A 20,999-nucleotide genomic window follows, 5' to 3' on the forward strand; every position below is an offset into this window, starting at 1 on the left:
ATCCAGCGAAAAAAAACAGAATTTTTCGCTTCACATTTCCATCAGGCCAAAAAAAACATGTTCCATGTATTTGTGTGTTTTCTTGGTATGAATAAAAGGAAATAAGAAAAAAAAATAATCGACAATAACCGAAATTGAAATCAGCCGTGCATCGCAGAAAATCAAACCAGATAATTTTGTTGTTGTTGTTGTTTCGATACAATTAGTAGTAAATGGTGAAAAATGAAGAAAAAAAATTTCATTTTATGTCAATTAAATAAGCATCACATCCTGTTATTGGAAAAATTTAGGGTGGAAAAAAATGAAAATTTGTTTTTACAGAAAACAAATAATAATGTCTTACGGGTGAAAAATAGTCACACACACACACACACACATGTACACTGAATGTTTTTTATTCAGAATCCCTAGATGTGAACAAAAAAAATAACGTTAATAATACAATAACAACAACAACAATTTGAAAAAAAACATATTTGCTGCCTTCAAGGGGTTTTTCTTGATATTTCAAATATTGGTTCATTCATGTAAGATGTATGGATCGCTATCTGATTGGCATAATAAAAAAAATGAAAAGAAAAGAAAAGATTTCTCTGAAAGAATTTTCAAACATTGATAACAACAAGAACAACAACAACAACAACATATGTTTTTTTTTATTACAAAACAGAATTTAAACTTTTTTGAATTTTTTTTTTCATTTCTGATCAGAAAAAAAGTGGAAAAAAACCATTAGTGTTTGAAATCAAATCCATGTACTCAATGTGTAATGATTATGATCGTTTTTTTGTTTTGTTTTCTTCTTGCTGATAATCCAGGTGTAAATGATGTTGTTTTTTTTTTGCTTGTCGAAAATTCATATTCAAGAAACAAGAAACAAGAAATAAGCAAATCATCAAAATCATCTAGCGAAAGAGAAAAAGTTTTTTTTTTAATTTTCATTGCCATTAAATAATCAAATATGGCGTATGGAAAATAAAAAGAAAAAACTCACAAACGACAGATTGATGACAGATTATAACTTTTTTTTTCTCTCACACTTTTTTTTCTGATTTTGATTTTGACACAAACAAACACTCGTTGGTAAAATGATACTTTTTTTCTACTACAATAATTGAGAAAAAAAACGGAAGCAAATACAGTGATAGAGAGAGAGAGGAAAAAAATTCCAGCATTAGTATTGTGTGATATATTGTAATGATGATTGATGGAATTTCAGCAGAAAAATCCGAAAAAAAAGATGATGATGAATGAATTGTTTCAAATTCTTCATGCACATACACACACATATACACACCATAATGATTATCGGGTAAAGAAATTAATTAAAAGTGATGATATCAATTTATCGATACAAATCCTAATCGTTGTTGTTATGCAAATCATCATCATTACAGATTATATATGGATAAGGATTAGAAATTATTTTTTTTTTGTTGTTCGTTTCTGTTTTTTTTTCTACTAACGAACAAAAAATTAACATTCATATTCAATTGCTATTGCTGTTTTAAATCAACATCATCATCATCATCATCATCAATTTTAATAACGAACAAACGAATGATGAAGAAGAAGAAGAAAAAGTAAAAAAAAAAGATGAAAATTGATGCGGCGGCCAATCTCACATGATCATCATCAACACATTTATTGCTGCTCATATTCAATGATATGTGCTTGTGTGTGTGTGTGTGTGTATGATGTATGCGTTTAGATTGATTTTCAAATTGATGTCAAAATGGCAAAAAAAAATCCTCAAATACATGGCCATCATCATCAAACTCACATCGTGCATGAATCTTGTTTTCATTTCATTTTTGCTGATTTTCGATTTCCTTAAGTCACAATATTTCTCTCTTTTTGTTTCCATATACCCTGGTAGTGCGAAAAGGCTGAAAGTCTGAAAATCTTTCTGATAAACATCTTTTTTGGTTCTGAAAATGTCTGAGAACGTCAGAAATTTTCTGAATCTGAAAATTGACAAAATAATTCTTAATCTCCTTATTATGGCTTAAAAAATCTGAACACACTTTGTATACAATTAATTATAATTATTTTTTTTATTAATTATAATGTTGCAAATTATCTTGAGACTAAATTAAATATATCATATTTGATCATATTTAATATATAATATATCATATATATATTTGGTTGTGTATTCAATTAGTGAATTAAAATTTATTGATATTGATTGATTATTTACAAAACAAAAAAACCGAATACTGAAACAAAAACATTATTATTTATGTGTTTAATAATTACAAATGTTTGTTGAAAATGTCAAATAAATAGTTGACGCCATTTACATTTGCATATGTTGCAAGCTCGAAAAAATCAGAACACTTTAATTTAACGGTCATCGTAGAAATCTTTGAAAATGTTTTGATGTATGAAAAATGCAAATTTTCTAATTTTCTTTCTGTTGTTCTCAGCAGTAATTTTTGGCAATTTAAAAATTCATTACAAATCAAATAAGTTTCATTTCTATCGTTTTTGATGATTTTTTCCACGATATAATATTTTCCAATTTCTGTTTTGATGCAATGATTATTTGTCGATTTTGCTGCGGTTTGGTTGTAATTTCGTGTACAAACAATTTTTTCTTTGATACGTATTCGTTTTTGAGATTGAAATGTGCCTTGGCCAAGTAATTTATTTTCTGCACCGATTGGTTTATACACTTCCTGGAAAACTTTGATGGGTGTGTTGTTTGGACACAGTTTCGGCATATAATTGTAGAGAGATTTTAGAAACATTTCTGACATGTGAGATGTATTGTTTCGGCAAGACGAAATGATGGATTGGTAGGTCAGAAATTTTTTCATAACTTGTTGAGTTACGTTTGTCCCAGTCTTGACGCGTTTTGCAATGAGCCCCATTGTGTTCTCGGTAAAATATGCGGTCTGAACCGGAAGGGGCCCATAATTTTTTACCATGTCCAGAAAGTGAGCGAGAAAATGGACGTTGATTTTCCACATGAATCTTTCCTTGCTTGAATATACTTGGTCGAATGATGTGAAAAATTTTGCAATTTCAGAATCAACATGGCGTAAATCCGTCATTTTTGATATCATACGTGATGATAATTTTGACAGAATAAATGCCAATTGTTTGAAATTTTCGCATCTTCCTCTTTCAACAATTCCTTCAAAACATATGAAACCATAAAATAGAAGAAGTTCATAGTCCATACTTTTTAAATTTCGTTTTTGCGACAATTGAGGCATCGCTTTCAGAACACCTTCAGGAAATTTAATTGATGAAAGTCGTTCATCCACAATGCTCAATTGTGTTTTGTTTAATTTTGTTGTTTTCAATTCATTTTTTTTTTCGTTTGGTAATACTTGATACCATCTTTTCGTAGCCAAATCATCATCTAACCATCTATTGATGATACTCTTCACCGTACCCAAATATTGGGAATGCATTGCTTCCGGTGGACATATTATCGACATGTCAACGTAGGATAATTTCATAAGCTGGCAATTTCCTTTGATGCCCATAGTTGACTTTCCACGATTATTACTGGCAATGCTCCGCCAGCTTATATTTGTCCGAAGTTTGAAGTCAAATGATAAAGAATTGTCGTATTTTCTATTTGGTATATACAACATTGACTTGAAATCATTGTCATACGTGCCTTTAATCTCACAGCATTGGCATCCGTAATAACCATTGAATTGTGTGCTGTTTAAAAGAACGGCTCGTGCTGGTGCATCTGCAATTGCTAGAAGAAGTTTAACAAAAAACTTTTTTTCATTACCATCAACATCGATAATTATTGGATCGGTGGACAATGAGACGAGTTCATCAACAAGTGGCTTTATAACGATATCAGAGGATGGCTTACAACTACCAGAATGAAGTGCAATAAGCATAGGATTGTTTATACGTTCTTGAAAAGGAAGTTCATTTAAATAGGCGCAAAGTGGCCACATACTTTGAGAGCCATCGTTTGTGTAAGCTACACCGTCCCAAGTCAATGTCAAAGTTAGGGTAGGAATTGAACATGATGATGATGATGTTACGAGTTGGCGATATCGTTCTGAATTGGATAAATCGTGGAAAAATTTACTTTCTTTCGGGCGTGTAATTCTCAATTTTGAATAATACAATGGAATTTGATGATGAAGCCACTTGGAGAGAGGGATGTAACAAAAAAATGATGAAGAATCGCTTTTCATTTTTTGTGATGGAATAATTCGACAAGATTCATGACTGTAGCAACAAGTTGTTGGAATATTTAATTCGTTAACTGGCCCAATGATATCTCCACATTGCGAATAAAAATATTTATAAATTGTAGGCGTAAACGAATTTGGGACTTTTGTAATTATGGTGTCCCAGTCCGAACACGATACAATAGGTTCGCCACCAGTAGTGCAACAATGACGATATGCCATGTTGTTTAGAGATTTAGAAAAGATTTCAATCTCTTTGTTTGTGGTATTGAATCTTGCCTGATGCAACAGAATTATCATAATACGTTCCATTTCATTCATTTCGATTCTCCGAGAAAAATTTTCAAATTCAATGGTTGATTCTTGATGTACGATTTCATCATCACCATCATCGCTATCAGATGCATATTTTTGAAGGTCATCATCATCATATATAATTCCAGGTTCAACGTGATATTTATTAATTATAGTTTCAGCAGAACTCCCAGCAGGAGATTCTGAATCCGAGACTTGTGCATTGCGATTCAAAACTTTATTGACAAAAGTTGAAAATTTTTCATTTCGTCTTTGAACTTTTTTCAAAAAAGATTCACTATGATAACTTTGGGAAAAGGATGGCATTTGTTGATCAGCCATTTCGTGTTGTTTTTCCGATTCATCAGATCGCTTCATGGTGATAAACGTGATAATTAAACAAAAATCAATCAAACAACAACAATCTCGAAACTCGAAGGAAGAGAAAAAAACAGGCAAGTGCAAAAAAATTGTCAATATAAAAATTGTCGATACTTGTTGAGTATTACGCTTTTGTGAAAGCGAAAAAATAACTGCAAAAAAATGATTTTGGTGTGCGCGTACTCATGTCAAAGCCCCAAACATACATGAGTGTGAAAAAATGTGTATGTTTGTGCTTCGCGAAGACTAAATTTTTTCACACTACTGTCCAATGTGCGGAGGGTGTATGTTCAAAAAATGCTTCTTCTTATCAGTTATGAGCTGCACCGAATTCGATTTTTTTCTTTTTATTTTCGTGTAACATTGCGGTTTTTCTGCCATTGTTTCGCCGTTGTTTGAATGGATTACTTCGTCATCATTTGAAAAAAGTATTTCGTCATCATTTGAAAAAATAATTTCGTCATTATTTGAAAAGATTTGTGTGGTCGAATATGGTTTCCATAATTAATTTTTGCAATTCAAGCGAGGAATATTCATCATTTATTAATTATATGCAGGGTGAGTATTCGGTTTTTGCTTTTGAGAATGTTTTGTTTTTTACCTCATGTTCTTTTTCAGAAAATCAAATTAATACAGTAGATGAATTCAAAGATCATCTACAATACAATGTATTGTCGTTTTTGCGAGCATTCACTAATCTTAATTTTGGAAAACTTGAAACGGACCTTGCAGTTTTTGAAGAAAATGAAAATAAAAAGAATGAACGAAAAATTGATGAAGACGATGAAATTATTAATAATATTATTGATGATGAAGATTGCCAATGTGAAAATTTATGTTGTGCAAAATTAAGACAAAAATTGAATCATTTGTCCGAAAAAGTTGATACGATGGAAATATGGATAAAAAATGAAATGAAAAAAATCGACAATCCATTAGTAATCAATAATTCTATGAAAAATGGAGATTTTTTATTGGAAGATAAATGGCTAGTCAAAGGCGAATTTTTACATATCGCCGCTAGAGATAGTGGCAATAGCGACCTGGCTAACCTTTTAGATTCGGTTTTTGGAAGAAAAATCTTACAAAAATACAAGTCGATTAAAGATCTTCCAAACGAGCTTAAAAAAGCGATCGATTTATTAATTGGTAAGTCACTTCAATAAACTTTCTTCAACCAATATCATCGCAACATTTAGAGCATTATTCAAGGGCAAAAGTCGTTGAAAAAGGAGGAGAGTATAATAAAATAAAAAATAATGCTAAACAACGAATAAACAAACGTTTTGACAATTGGAATCGGTACCAGTTGAAAAAAAGTAAGTCTTTTATATACATTATTATGTGATCGTACTTATATTTCATTTTGATTTTTTTACAAAACAGAATTGTCAGTCAAATCACCATCCACATCAAATGATGATTAATTAAATGTTGCAATATCATCATTTTTCGCTTATTTTTTTATTTTTTCCAGTCATTTTTTTAAATTTGTAATAACCTATGTTTATATCTATGTTAATAATTAATTTTTGTTAATTTATTATCCTAATACAAATTAAAATATATATAATAAATAATATATAAAAAAAATTTCAGAAATCAAAATGAGTGAAATGAAAGAAAATTCCCGGGAAATCTATTGCCTACAGTGGTGTCTGAATGTTGTCAGACTTAGCTAAATTCAGCATCAAAAAAGTACCATAAACGACCCAGAATTCTGACGTCTGAAAGAAGTCTTTCAGACGTTTTCGCACTACCACTAGTGGTGTCTGAATGTTGTCAGACTTAGCTAACTTCAGCATTGAAAAATCACCATAAACGACCCAGAATTCTGACGTCTGAAAGAAGTCTTTCAGACGTTTTCGCACTACCAGGGTATAAGCCAATATGAAGATTGAATTTGGATATACAACCGACAATGTATAATGTAAAATAAAAAATATTTGTATTCTTCCTGGATAAATCTTAAAGATAAATAATGATGATGATGATGAAAATTTTTAGACATCAAAACATAATGATAATCACAATAAACATCCGATATCGATCTAATCGATTGATTGATTTTCAAATTCAAACATTGGATGTATTTTTTTCTACTGAATAAAAAATAGGATTAGAACAATCCGACCGTATGTTTTGGGTGCAAAGAAACAAAACAAAAAAAAAAAAACAAACTTTGTGATAGAAAATGGAAATTTTTTTTCTTTTTTTTTTGAATTTTTTTTGATGAAATTCAGGTGTGCTCACAGCGTAACTGATTGATTGATGGATTATATTATTCCATTCGTTTCGTTATTTGCCCTGTTGTCTGATTTAATTATCAAAAATAGAAAACAAAAATTTCCATTTTACATTCAAAAGAAAAGTGAAATTTTTGAAACCAGAAACAGAAAGATTTCAATGAATAAATTGCATTAAATCACAATCAATGTAAACAAGCAAGTAAACAAGCAAGCAAGCAAAAAACAAATTCGTTTTTTTTCTTTTTCCAATAATCAGGATAAATAAATTTCAGCAGGAAAACATGTAATCGCCACCTATTATAAACATTGGTGATCAATGAGTGAATAAAAAATGAATGAATGAATGAATGAACAAACAAGCCTCAAATGGAGAATGAAAATGGAAAAAAAAGCTTTTTATATAATTGCTAATAATTTCTCATCAATTTTTTTTTCATTTGGATTTGCTCCATATAATAGATTGATGATCAACTACTACCACCACCACCGTCACCACCAGCATCATCCAAAATACTGAGATCAATAATCAATTGTGAATGATAATAGAAAAAACGAAAACGAAAACGAAAATAGCATAATAATGTACCGCATAAGAATTATGTTTTTGGAAACGGAGAAAAAGAAAAATGAAAAAAAAAACAATTTTCGTGAATCAGGCAATTTTTGTTTTTCTTTCTTTTGAAAAAATAGTAAAAATATCCATAAATTAGCCAGGAGAACAGAAAAAAAATTGATCGAAACATTCGATGTATTAATCGATTCGAATTTCAATTGATTTATCCGTATTTTATTATTATTATTACTTTTGATGTTTCTGTTGTTGTTGTTGTTGTTTGTTTCTTTTTTTCAATTGAATTGTGTAACATTGGAAAACAAAACACAAACGATACAGGGCAACAACAACAACAACAATGGATTGTAATTGAAACTAATCATTCGAATTGTGATGTGAATAAGTTACCGTTTCATAAGTACGAAATTTGTTTTCACATTCACAAAGAGAGAGAGAGAGAGAGAGAGAGAGAGAGACGAAAAAGCGAAAAGTTTTTCGCAATTTTCCGAAAAATAAAAATTTGCTTTTCAATCAATTTTCTCTCTCTCTCTCTTTCTCAATAAGAAATCAATTATTTTGTTTTGTTTATTAGCGAATTTATAAAATAAAGATTAACAGAAATAAAATTGCAAATCAATTGATTGTGTAATTGATTTCCATGTGGCTTATTTTTTTGTTTGTTTGTTTGTTGATTTTCATTAATTTTGATTGACAGTAATCTGAAAGAATGAAACAATATTCATATTTGATTTGAGCAACAGAAACTAAAAAAAAAAAACAAATCATATTGCTGATGGACAAGAGAAATGGAAAAAAAAATTTTTTTTTGTTTGTCATCATCATTGCACACAATAAAACAATGACAATTTTCAATTAGATTTCAATTCACATGGAATGATCATTATCATCATCATGATCTGGAACAAATCGAACAACAACAACAAAAAAAAAACAAAACAAAATGATGGACAACACGTGCCAAATTCTAGAACAATAATAATAATTCAAATATTTGTATGATAATGATGATGATTGAAAAGGAAATACATAAAAAAAAGCATAAAGTTTGATGATGACCTGATGTACATATGGAATATTGATTGTGTTTGCTTGCTTGCTTGCTTATAATCATCTCATCATCAGACTTTGGATCAAATCAATAAAGGTAACTATGAATGAATAAATGAATGAATGAATGGGCTACTTGAAAAAATATTTTCTTGATGTTGTCATGATCACCATCATGATGATGACGATGATGATGATGATCAACAATACAAAACATATCCACTTGACATCCATTCATTCATTAATACATTGATGAATATATTGTCGAAAAAAAAAAATTTCCATCTACTTCAACAGAGTTTGAAATTACCATTTCTTCCGGTTATAATTTTTTTTTCTATTTTACCTCAGAATAAATTTTTTGATTTGAATTCTAATAATCACATAGGAAATTCATAGAGAAAGAATAATTAAAGCAAGAGAACAAAAAAATCTGGAAAAAAAACCTGAACGAGAAATAAAAATGAAAAAAAATTTAATTAAATTAAATTTGATTCAACTATTCATATGAATGGAGAAAATATTAACTGAAAAATCCATAATTCATGAACAAAACAAAAATACACATCATCATCATCATCATTTTTAACATGCAAAACATATATATAAAGGAATGAATAATCATCATCACGATCATGATAGGAAGCCAGCATGGATGGATGGATGAAAACCCATATAAACAGAAATAAAAAAAAAAATTACGTAGCCAAACAACAACATTGTCTAGTCATACACTTTAATTAGGGATCTTTCAGAACAGAAAAAAAACAAAAACAAAAAACACATGATGTCCAAAATAAAGAAATCCCGAGATATAATAATAATGATCATCATAGTGAAAATGTGGTTAAAAAAAAATCCCTGTGTATTATGGTGGTTGGTATTCATTTATTTATACATATTACATTTATGGTCCAGAATCATAATGATGATAATAATAAGAATGGAAGGTTAGTGTAAAGAAATTCTTGAAACTTTTGTTTGTTTGTTTGTTTTGTTTCTTGACACTAACATCCAATATCGACTACTACTACTACTACTACTGGGAGAATATTCTACTAGAATTTATTGTTTATGTGTTCATCATCATCATCATCATTATCATTCAAATTAATTATTTATATATTGACAATTGAGAATTCTTCATTTTATTTTTACAATCTTCTTACGTTTTTTTTTGAAAAACCAAATTTTATTTTGTTCACAGAAAATCATAAAAGTTATGTGCAAAAAAAAAGTGATGAATTTGATGATAAATTAATTATATGATGACAGAGAGAGAGAGAGAGAGAAAAAAAGGCAAGAATAAGAACAAAAAGTATTACGATGAAAAAGGAAATTCTTATTCCAATCACTAGTCTTGTGAGTTACATACCTTTTTTTGTGGTGAAAAAGTAGGAGAAGAAAAGGAGCGGAATAAAAACAAAATCAATGTGCAATGAGATGCGGAAAAAATTTTTTTTTCAAATCATAAAACAGACAAAAACAACAACAACAAGAAGAACAAGAACAAATAAAAACTGATTAGATGAATGAATGAATGTCAATAGATGATGATAACAAACAACAACAACAACAAACATACAAAGAACGTAAACAAATTTATTTTAAAAAATTGATGATATACACAACTATTCAATAGTAGTGATGGAAAAAATGTTTTTTTTTCTCTGTGTTGATGTTGTTAAACTTTTACATTTGAATATATATAATATATCTTTTTCATGTTCAAATATAGTGGATGAGATGATGAAAACAAAATTTAAATTTAAATAACACTTTTATCTCATCACCGGAATAATGAACAGTGAAAAAAAATCAAAAATTCAAAAATTCATACAATAATTTTCAAGTGGAAAAATTAAATGTCAAAAAATAAAATCGATGAAGAAAAATAAAAATGACTGGATGATTTGCTTCATGTGTGTGTGTATGTGCAAGTTGCTAAGGTAAATTCTTACTTATCGACGAATCAAGAACATTTACACGATGACGGCGACGACGACAACGATGATGATGATGATGATTATCCATCCATGTGATGTGATGTGACTATATGTCTTGTCTATGTTTGTGTGTGTGGTTCTGACTGACTTGAATGATTCGATGCTTTTGAAAATCATATAATGATTCACAAAGTGAAAAAAAAACATCAACATCAACAACGACAACGACAACGACAACAAAAATTTTCATCTTTCGGATTGAATTTTTTTTTTCGTTTGCTACAACCACCCCAATTTTTTGGAAAGGAGAAGCAATGAAAATGTTATGTTTGTTCGTAATACTCTATGATTTTTGTTTTTCATTTCTGTACGAATCATGATCATCATCATGATCATCATCATCATCATCGGATTGATAATTGGAAGCAGAAAAAAAAGCAGAAAAAGAAAATAATAAAGTAGCAGCTTAAATTTGTGAATGAAAATTGAACAGTTTCAGTGATATTATATTTTATTATATATTATAGTTGATGATGATCAACAATAATACGATGAATATGAATGAATCTTGTGAATGTGAAGAAAGAAAGAAAGAAAAAAAAACGGAGAGCTAAGAAATGTGGAAAAAAAAGACTGTTGCATTGGATGCGGCTTGTAGGAGAACCGAAGAAAAGAAAAAAAAATACTTGCATCCATTCATACAAAATGGAAAAGATATTTTTGTATGAAAAAAAGAGAAAGAGAATGAGAGAGAAAGAGAAACACACACACACACACACACACGAACATTCAAACAAAATAAGAGGAATGAAAAGATGTTAGTTGTCGATTACGATTACGATGATGATGATGATGATGATGATGATGGACCCTGAACAAATTCAATCAAAAGTTTTTGGCATTATTTTCTTGCAAAAAAAACAAGTGAGAGAGAAAGAGAGAGAGAGAGAGATAGATAAAGACGGAAATTGAAAAGATTATGGCAGAGTAATAATAATAATAAAGTAGAGAAGTAAAAAAGTAAAAAAAAAAAATGACGAGGAAATCCAAAAATGGCTAACGGGCAAAACAAAATGAAAAAAAAAGAAAAAATTTGCAGATTTTTTTCTTTATTCATTAGTAATAAATAAATGGACAAAATAGTAATAATTAAATTATTATTATTGATCAAGAAAAAAAAAATTTTTGGCGATTGAATTTTCTATTTCGTTGTTGTTGTTGTTGTTGTTGTTGTTGTTATAGTTGTTGTTGTTGTTATAGTTGTTGTTGTTGTTGTTGTTAATTATTAATAAAATGTTTCCACATTTGATAAAAAAAAAATTTCATTAATGGGATTTAGTTATCGTTTTCGTAATAACCATATATTTATATTTATATTTGATTAGAATTCAGGATTTATGTTGTGAATTTATTTTCATTTTTGCATGTTTTGCATGTGTATGTGTGTGTTTGTTCGTGTATTTTGTATACGAAAATACGATATTGACTGGAGCATGGCCAGCCAACTAACTGATTTGAGAAAAAAAATTTTTTTTTCATTATATTCACTTTTTTATTTTTATTTTTTTTTTTGTTCACTAAACAGATTGGTTGATATATATGGTGAATATTGCCGTTATATGCATGTATGTAGACTGAACTTGAATTCTATACACGGATTCTTGCTATTCAAACTTTTTTTTCTTTTTTTGTTTGGATTCGATTGGTCTGCCGACGTATATAAATAAAAAAAAAAAAATGTTCTGTTTTGTTGTTGGAACAGAACATTTTTTTTTTAATTCAAATGCGCGCGTCGAATTTTTTTTATTCTCTCGTTCATTGTCTCGTATAATGATTCCACATTTTTTCATCCATAAAGAATAAATTTTCAAACATTTAGTGTGTAAATATGAAAAAACTATGCGGCAAAAAAAAATAGAAGAAAATCAACAAAAATTTTTCGGTAGAAACGAGTTAAAACACACACACGACATAAATGTAACCAGCCATTTATGGTCCGTTTAATTCAATGGAAAATTTATTCGTATGAAAATCTTCCTACGTAAAATAATTATATGTACCACACACTACATTTGTCATACCTGAAGATGGAAATTTTTTTTTACTCCTTCGTCATTAAATGCCATCTATCGACTGTGATCAACATCAACAATGATTTGAGTTTGCTCTGTTTGCCTTTTTCAGATTTGTTTTGTTTGTTTTTTTTTTTTTTTTGGAAAGAGGGGACTTTTGGTCCTTTAATCATCAACATTTTGGTTTGATTTGGTTGGCAACTTGACAATACCATTCTATTCTATCAATATTATTGATCGAATTTTAATGTGGCAAGATTATAATCACAAAAATAATGGTAGACACCATCTATCCATGTTTAATTTCATTACCAGCCCGGTACAGGCGCTTCGCGCCTGCCCCAGGCTGGCCCTGCGGGGCTGACTCCTGACAGTCAATATAGCTGGATACCCGCAGGTGTGGCGGCTGCGCCGCCCCCCCTGCTTGGTACCCAGCCAAAGGTATCAATCCTTGACGGTCAATATAACTGGATACCCGCAGGTGGGGACGGCTGCGCCGCCCCCCCTGCTTGGCATCCAGCCAAAGGTGTCAATTTTAACGCTTCGTGCCTGACGGTGGATTTCTATGCACGGCGTTTTGCTTCCGGCCTTCGGTTTGGTACCGCAGGGTCAGCCATGTGTATTGCACCTGATACCTTTGAAAAAGTTGCGTAAACCGAACAGCATACTTATTATTGCTAATCGATAAGTTGAAGAAATACGATATTTATAGATACTGTATTCGTTGTTGATCTTTTCTTCAATTTCCTGAACAAAAATCTTCAGATTATTAGGATTTTTGCAGCGGCATAAATTATTCCATGTTGCAATACTGGTGTAGGAAGGTACACACTTATTTTATCGAAAGATTGCCCTTAAAACAATAAGCCAATACGACAGGAAATTGTCCACGCACCAATTTAAATGGTAGCTTAGGATCTTGATCGTTTTGCTGCAAAATGAATCATAGCCTCCTTGTCAATATTCGAGCTTCAATGCTGCGTCTATTTACAAATAAACCCGTGCCATTGAGCAAACCACTTTGTGGTTCAATATTGCGGATGAACATGATAATCGATCCAATGTTTAATCCAAGTTTGTGTCTATAGATCCAAACAGATAGGATAACCTTGTGGGTTTATCGCATGAAGACACTCAACATTGAATCGTCAACCGCTGTGGCTTTCTGCAATATCGTAAATGGTCCATTTTCTTTATTTTAAATGAAAAAAGTTATCAGGTATTTTAGGTGTAATCAGGTTAAATAACCGAAATAACTTACCAAACGATGAGTAGATCATAGATCATGGAAACAAAAACAGAAAAAATCATTCCAATAAATGCAGTCTGTCTTCAAGCAAGATTTCATCATCAAATACACACTCACACAGGCACACAAAATGAAAATCACGTGTGACACATGTATTATCACAATAATCAATTCGAAAAATTCGAATTCGAACTCTTTCTATGTTCTATTGAATGACTGCACCATCTATTGGATGCAAAAGCTGCAGCAACGTGTGCTGAAGCTAGAACAATGAAAAAAAGCTTTGTCAAAGCTACATACCACAGAATGCGTTTCTTTGGAAGCGACTTCTACTTCTGAGCTGGACGAACTGTTCAGCGGCATTCAAAAGTTTTTCCGCATGCTCAGACACACACACACAACACACACTGAGTAGCTCATACTAAATAGTTATGTTTGTACTGAAAATAATTAGGAATGTCCAGCTCGGCTTCCCCGCAACAAATGCCAAGTTAATACAGTTTTTTATACTTGCAGAGTGTAAAAATTGCAGTTTACAGTGGAAATTTAAGCGACATAGAATAGTAGATCATCAATAATAAGAATTCATTAAAATTGTTCTCAATTCGTATATACAAAAAATAAAATTGTTCCATCAACTCGACATAAATCTTATCTTATCATATCATTAATGTTTGTTTTATTGAATCGAACCATGAAAAACGCTATACGCTAACCAAATAATCTTTGATATATTTACAATAAAGAAAATATAAATCGAATGCAATAATATCGTAACTCTGAATATATTGACCATAATGTTTGGCCATAGGAGTTAAGAAAAAATGCTCAAATCAACAAACAAATAATGATTCATGGATCAACACTAAATTGTATACAGAAAAAAAACACAATACAACAACCGAACGAAGAATACTCATTCGAATCACAGATCAAGATGTTACGAAGAAACTGAAGTACAAATTTTACAAATGAAAACAAAACAAAACAAAACAAAAAAATTCCTAAAAATACTCGACAGAATTAACAAACTCAAATATTTTTAATTATTACAATCAATTCATTGAAAATATTCTATGCAATAAAAACAAGAATCGATTTTCAATGAATGAGTCACAAAAGAATCCCGTTTCTGTAGCAGATATCCAATCGAAACATTTGCCAACCACAATCAGGTATGAATTTTTAATTTGATTGATATATAAAACTAATTTTGATTTATTTCCTATTGTTTAAGCCCATCAAAACGATTTCGACAATTGAAAAAAGATCATGTAATTTCGAATAAACAAAATAAACGAACCGATTATAGGCGTTTATTCGGATATTCAGATATTCACGCTGATGATAATGAAACTGATTGTTCATCATTATCTAATGATAGAATTATCAATAAAACATTGATCAAATGTATTGGAAAAAAACATACAAAATGGACATGTAAAAATTGTCATTTTCAACAGAATTTATCCACATATTCAGAATGTGCAAATTGTGGACGACAAAAATGTCATACTAATTCACATGAAGAATTCGAGAATAATAATCGTAATCGTAATACAGCAATAGGATCAAGAAATCATCAATTCGATTGTCTTGACAAACGATCACATGGTCATGCTAATGTACCAGTTATTAATCATAATAAAAAATGGCGTATACTTTTCCGTTTATTATCGGATGATTTAAATCTTCCTTCATCATCAACTGGTACAAATCCATTAAGTAATTTTGCAAGTATTCTTGTCGATATGGCTAAATCAACTACTACAGCCAATAACAATGGTACCAACAATGGTAAACGTCATTCGGATACAAGTTCCAGTCATCGTCATATAGATCAAAATGATGGAAATAAACCTGAATATTATTATAGCCAAACTGATCTATATACCTACTTAAATACAACATTAGGTTGTGATGGCGGTGGTATAAGAATGATAAAAAATCGTCATACAGATAAATATCGTCATTGGAAATGTGAAATTTGTCATCATCCATTCAATATAAACACTGCATTCTATTGTTATATTTGTGATCAACATCGTTTTGGTTTGAAAAAACAATCAGCATCCAAACAATTATTACGACAAATGGTACAAAATTCAAAATTTTGGGCTAGAATGAATATTGAATCCACCGCAGCAAATGATACAAATGAACAACAACAACAACAACAACAGTCTGATTTTTATTATGACGATAGTCTAGTATCGAAAAGCAGTACATTATGCTATAATATTAATCGTAGTCAAGATGAAGATTTTCAAAACAATGATTCTGATGAATATAATCAGAATATTGAACGATTAGATAATGACGATGAAGACGATGATGAAGATGATGAAGATGATGATGATAATTATGAAACTGATTCATCATCAACATTATCATCATTGACAATTTCATCGATAATATCCGAATCAATATCAGCTAATAATTTATATTTATGTATTGAAAATTTAAAACTAGAAGAATCCAACAATCGAAATGATAATAATAATATAGATAATCGACAAACATGGCAATGTATTAAATGTACATTGATCAATGGTGATGAACAACAATCATGTGCTGTATGTGGTGGATCTCGATTGAATAGTGTAGAATCGGAATCGATAACAACGACGAACAATTTCATCAATTCAATTAATAATGATGATAAACCGATTTTTGTAACAATAAATCCACAACAACAATGGACATGTATTAAATGTACATTACGTAATTCCATACATAATGATCCAATATGTGCCGCTTGTGGTTATCCACGACCACCACCATCCATACAAAATCCATCTTTACAATCATCACAATCACAAACACGTAGACGTGACCTGACTCGTCGTAATCGATCACATTGGGAATGTTCAGCATGTACATATCTTAATTCATCGGATAGATTTTCCTGTGAAATATGTCATCAAGGTCGATGTGTTTTAACATTGAAACCAGTAAATCTATCGTCTACGAATGATAAATTATCATCAGAAATTGTAACCGAAAAATCGATACCGCAAGATGAAACACTTTGTCATGGAGAAAGTGAATTGATGGAAACATTGCGTAGAATTGAAGAAAAGGAATCACGACGGCTATGGCATAATATCGTACAATTTTGTTCAAATAATCGTATGCAATTTGTTGATGATTCATTCCCACCATCTGATCAATCACTTTATCATATACAATCAACTTTACAATCAACACCATCATCTGCAACAATCAATACATTACGATTGAATACCGGTCCTGTACAATGGTTAAGGCCACATCAAATTCAAAGCGATATAAGTAGCTCACAGGTACGTTGGGCTGTATTCCGTACACCATTACCATCGGATATTCTTCAAGGTGTACTCGGTAATTGTTGGTTCTTATCAGCATTGGCCGTACTAGCTGAACGTTCTGAATTAGTGGAACGTGTTATGATAACAAGAGAAATTTGTACACAAGGTGTCTATCAAGTACGCCTTTGTAAAGATGGTCAATGGAAAACTGTATTAGTTGATGATTTATTACCTTGTAATCTGAAAGGTCAATTAGTTTATTCACAAGCAAAACGAAATCAATTATGGATACCTTTGATTGAAAAAGCAATGGCCAAATTACATGGATGTTATGAAGCACTTGGTTCTGGAAGATCAATTGAAGGCCTGTCCACATTAACTGGTGCTCCATGTGAAAGTATTTCATTACAAAGCCCGAAATCCGGTAATGGACAGCAACAATTACCACATAATGAACAGATAGATTATGATTTCATATGGGCACAATTACTTAGTTCAAGAGCAGCTGGTTTCCTAATGGGTGCATCATGTGGTGGTGGTAATATGCAGGTAAATGAATTAGAATATCATAATGTTGGACTTCGACCACGACATGCCTATTCAGTATTGGATGTTCGAGATATCGATAGTTTACGTTTAGTTCGTTTACGTAATCCATGGGGACATTTTGCATGGAATGGTGATTGGTCCGATCATTCATCATTATGGACAACGAAACTTCGTGAACAATTATTACCACATGGCGCAGCTGAAGGTGTATTCTGGATTGCTTACAGTGATCTTCTTAAATATTTTGATAGTATTGATATATGCAAAATACGTAATGATTGGAATGAGATTCGTTTGCAAGGTGTGCTGCCACCAAATGCATTTGATATTGATAATATTCCTGTAGTTTTATTAACTGTTACTGAACCAACTGAAATTGAATTGAATCTATTTCAAGAAGGTCATCGACAATCACATCAACAACAACAAGATTGGAAACGTGATACATCATCATCTGTACGTAATGCTCCATTAGATCTATGTGTAGTATTATTCAAACATAATGAACAACATCGATCCGATGATATTGCATCAATGTTGATGGGTTCATTGGTTGCCCATAGTAAAAGACAAATTCGATGTTTTGTTGGTTGTCATGCTATATTAGAAAAAGGTGTCTATACGGTTATGTGTTTGGCATTCAATCATTGGAATACAAGTAAGTAATTATAATAATAATAAGTCAATATATATATGAATTTGAATTTAATTATAAATTTTCGTTTTTTTTTAAATTGCAACAAAAAAAATTTAGAGATTGTATCATTTAGTCATTATCCAAAATTTTTATTAGCCATACATAGTTCAAAACGTCTTTCGGTTGAAACAATTACTGGACCACCATTTGTATTGGCCGATACAATTATACGATTAACAATGGAACGTGGACAACGTCATGAGGTATTATTATACGATTCTTTTGTTTATTCATTGTTTTGCATGTTTATGGTCATCCTATAAATTGATTTGATTGAACCATGATAACCCCCCCAAAAAAAATATAAATATAGGGCCGTGAAGGTATGACTGCATATTATCTAACAAAAGGTTGGGCAGGTTTAGTTGTTGTCGTCGAGAATCGTTTTGCTGATCGTTGTGTACAGGTTATTTGTGATTGTACAGATAGTGTTAATGTTGTTTCTACGCGTTCCACATTACGTACGATTGATTCTATACCACCACAACATCGGTAAATAATGATGAACATGATGAAAAGAATGGTTATTAATGATTAAAATGTCTATATATATTATGTATATTAAAAGGCAAGTGGTCATCGTTCTTACACAATTGGATGGAAGTGGTGGATTTTCTATTGCACATCGTCTTACACATCGTTTATCATATTCAAGTGGTCTACATGATTGGGGACCATTCGGTACAAATCATGTACCATCGATTGATCGTTTTATGTATGGATTGCATGCACCACGTCCAATACCTTAAATTTATAACAACAAATAATTTATTCTATTAGCTTGAATTGATCAATTGAAAATTTTATTTCAATTTTTAAATTTAAACTTTCAACAACATCAACATTAACTGCCAACAACAATGATGGCTGCTGATTATCATTTCTACATATATATTATTATATTTAATGAAATTGAAGTTGATATTTTATTGAAATGCATGCATTAATTATTACATTTTCAATTCAATTCAATTTGTAAAATTATTTTTCAAAATTTTTAGAATTATACAAATTTTCAAAGACAACTGTGGCCAATGTTTATATTTTTTTGAAAACTATTTTCACTCAATGGGGACGACAACATGATGACATAAGCTAAATTGTTTTTATGCGCATTCGAAATTTTTTTTGTTTCTGTTTACCTTGTATGTAGAGAAAAAAAATGTAATCAATTAGCAATAAGAAGAGAGAGAATGTGTAATGATGAAACTCAATTGAAATTAAATTGATTGAAATTTTCTTCTTTTTTTTGTATATAAATAACTCAAATTTTCATTCACTGCCTATATTAATTTTTCTTTTTGGTTTTTGAAATTTTATTAAATTTTTTTTTCTATCGAAATCATGGAATTTCCAGACCTTGGTAAACATTGTGCCCTCAAAGAATGTAATCGTCTTGGTGAGTCTATAAATTGTTTTTGTTTTCAATTCTCACTCATATTGATTTGAATTTTTTTCTAGATTTTCTACCTATAAAATGTTCATCATGTGAAAAAATCTATTGTTCAGAACATTATATGTATCAGGCTCATCATTGTGAATCGAATCGAATTCAAGATCATCAGGTACCAATATGTCCAATGTGTAATTGTCCTGTGCCATTAAAATTTGGTGAATCATTGGATGAAAAAGTTGGCGAACATATTGATCGTAATTGTGATGGTAAATCAAATTCTAAGACGAAAGTATACAAAAATCGTTGCTCTGTTGATGGCTGCAAACAAAAAGAATTAATGGAACTTGAATGTGATAAATGTGGACTTAATCACTGTTTACGGCATCGTCATCCAGCCGACCATGATTGTCGTGGACGTAACAATAAAACAAAATCAATTCATCCATTGGTGGCTAAATATGATAAATCAAATAAACAAAATAATTCATCAATCACTGTTCCTATAAAATCACATACCATTCCACAATCATTGAATTCATTTACACAGAAAAGTCTGTCGACTATTGATCAATTTAAGACGAATGTTGTACGAACATTTCAAAGAAATACAGTCGGCTCCAATTCAATGATTCCAGCAAGTCATACAATCAATTCAAATATCAATCATTTACAAGGCGATCTTACAGAAGAAGAAGCATTGAACATTGCCATTGCTGAATCACTTTCAGTGAATACTCAAAGTCAACAACAACAACAGTCTGTAAACAATCGTACAAATAATCAAGAAAATTGTCAAATTTTTTAATCCAATCATTATAAAGTTAAATCTTGGTAGGAAAATATGTTCATTGGCTTAAAATATTGTTGTGACGGCCGTGGCCATCATGTTATTTCAATTAATTAAGATTTTATTTATTTCCGCAACTATTATTTAGAATTGAAATTCATTCTTTTGTGTTTATTTTTCATTAATGAATAATAATTATTTTTGAATTAAAAAAAAAATTCACAAATAAAAAATTCTAAAAAATTATTCGATTCTTGTTTATAGGTTGAAAGTAGTTGTACTGTATG

At 30.5% G+C, this 20,999-nt stretch overlaps 5 protein-coding genes and 1 long non-coding RNA gene across 11 annotated transcripts in view; 3 read left to right on the top strand and 3 right to left on the bottom strand.

Annotated features, from left to right (window-relative positions):
• LOC124494023 (uncharacterized) overlaps nucleotides 1–12,366 on the bottom strand; it is a 42,280-nt gene extending 29,914 nt beyond the window's left edge. For 2 of the 5 annotated variants that reach the window (XR_012832246.1, XM_075731321.1), the window contains exon 1: nucleotides 10,102–11,580. The gene's annotated coding sequence lies outside the window, so the exon portion shown is untranslated. Of the gene's footprint in view, nucleotides 1–10,101 lie in introns of all 5 variants that reach the window. The other 3 variants (XM_075731317.1, XM_075731314.1, XM_075731319.1) reach the window with 2 other exon arrangements.
• On the bottom strand, nucleotides 2,034–4,853 carry LOC124497879 (uncharacterized). The gene has a single exon (XM_047061561.2). The coding sequence runs from the start codon at nucleotides 4,851–4,853 to the stop codon at nucleotides 2,259–2,261; it is 2,595 nt and encodes an 864-aa protein (XP_046917517.1). The 3' UTR covers nucleotides 2,034–2,258.
• LOC124497889 (uncharacterized) lies at nucleotides 5,236–6,449 on the top strand. Of its 2 annotated transcripts, XM_047061572.2 has the most exons (4): nucleotides 5,236–5,414; nucleotides 5,475–6,005; nucleotides 6,056–6,175; nucleotides 6,243–6,449. In XM_047061572.2, exons 1-4 carry the CDS (start codon nucleotides 5,348–5,350, stop codon nucleotides 6,281–6,283), a joined length of 759 nt encoding a protein of 252 aa, XP_046917528.1. In that variant the 5' UTR covers nucleotides 5,236–5,347; the 3' UTR covers nucleotides 6,284–6,449. The 2 variants fall into 2 exon arrangements, with proteins under 2 accessions (XP_046917528.1, XP_046917527.1); XM_047061571.2 differs by having other exon boundaries at nucleotides 5,348–6,005.
• A 493-nt stretch (nucleotides 12,367–12,859) lies between the features above and the next one.
• On the top strand, nucleotides 12,860–19,554 carry LOC124499012 (calpain-D). Its single transcript, XM_075731327.1, has 6 exons — nucleotides 12,860–13,063; nucleotides 14,561–15,168; nucleotides 15,231–18,490; nucleotides 18,587–18,732; nucleotides 18,843–19,021; nucleotides 19,098–19,554. Exons 2-6 carry the CDS (start codon nucleotides 15,098–15,100, stop codon nucleotides 19,276–19,278), a joined length of 3,837 nt encoding a protein of 1,278 aa, XP_075587442.1. The 5' UTR covers nucleotides 12,860–13,063; nucleotides 14,561–15,097; the 3' UTR covers nucleotides 19,279–19,554.
• LOC142597545 (uncharacterized) lies at nucleotides 18,530–19,555 on the bottom strand. The gene is made up of 3 exons (XR_012832247.1): nucleotides 19,484–19,555; nucleotides 19,119–19,273; nucleotides 18,530–19,002 (listed from the first exon to the last, which is right to left on the bottom strand). It is a non-coding gene; the product is annotated as an uncharacterized LOC142597545 (long non-coding RNA).
• A 140-nt stretch (nucleotides 19,556–19,695) lies between these two features.
• Nucleotides 19,696–20,958, top strand: LOC124493176 (AN1-type zinc finger protein 2A). The gene is made up of 2 exons (XM_047056258.2): nucleotides 19,696–19,928; nucleotides 19,991–20,958. The coding sequence occupies exons 1-2, from the start codon at nucleotides 19,874–19,876 to the stop codon at nucleotides 20,728–20,730; spliced, it is 795 nt and encodes a 264-aa protein (XP_046912214.2). The 5' UTR covers nucleotides 19,696–19,873; the 3' UTR covers nucleotides 20,731–20,958.
• The last annotated feature ends 41 nt before the right edge of the window (nucleotides 20,959–20,999 follow it).

Source organism: Dermatophagoides farinae, chromosome 5 (assembly GCF_024713945.1).
Source record: "Dermatophagoides farinae isolate YC_2012a chromosome 5, ASM2471394v1, whole genome shotgun sequence".
NCBI classification, from domain to species: Eukaryota; Metazoa; Arthropoda; class Arachnida; order Sarcoptiformes; family Pyroglyphidae; genus Dermatophagoides; species Dermatophagoides farinae.

Bases quoted from the DNA above. Each gene is read 5' to 3' on its own strand.
- LOC124493176 (XM_047056258.2), top strand. From the start codon at position 19,874: ATGGAATTTCCAGACCTTGGTAAACATTGTGCCCTCAAAGAATGTAAT. The intron at 19,929-19,990 runs GTGAGTCTATAA...ATTTTTTTCTAG, and splicing joins CAAAGAATGTAATCGTCTTG to ATTTTCTACCTATAAAATGT.
- LOC124499012 (XM_075731327.1), top strand. From the start codon at position 15,098: ATGAATGAGTCACAAAAGAATCCCGTTTCTGTAGCAGATATCCAATCG. The intron at 18,733-18,842 runs GTATTATTATAC...ATATAAATATAG, and splicing joins AACGTGGACAACGTCATGAG to GGCCGTGAAGGTATGACTGC. The intron at 19,022-19,097 runs GTAAATAATGAT...GTATATTAAAAG, and splicing joins TCTATACCACCACAACATCG to GCAAGTGGTCATCGTTCTTA.
- LOC124497889 (XM_047061571.2), top strand. From the start codon at position 5,348: ATGGTTTCCATAATTAATTTTTGCAATTCAAGCGAGGAATATTCATCA. The intron at 6,006-6,055 runs GTAAGTCACTTC...CGCAACATTTAG, and splicing joins AGCGATCGATTTATTAATTG to AGCATTATTCAAGGGCAAAA. The intron at 6,176-6,242 runs GTAAGTCTTTTA...TTTACAAAACAG, and splicing joins TCGGTACCAGTTGAAAAAAA to AATTGTCAGTCAAATCACCA.
- LOC124497879 (XM_047061561.2), bottom strand. From the start codon at position 4,853: ATGAAGCGATCTGATGAATCGGAAAAACAACACGAAATGGCTGATCAA.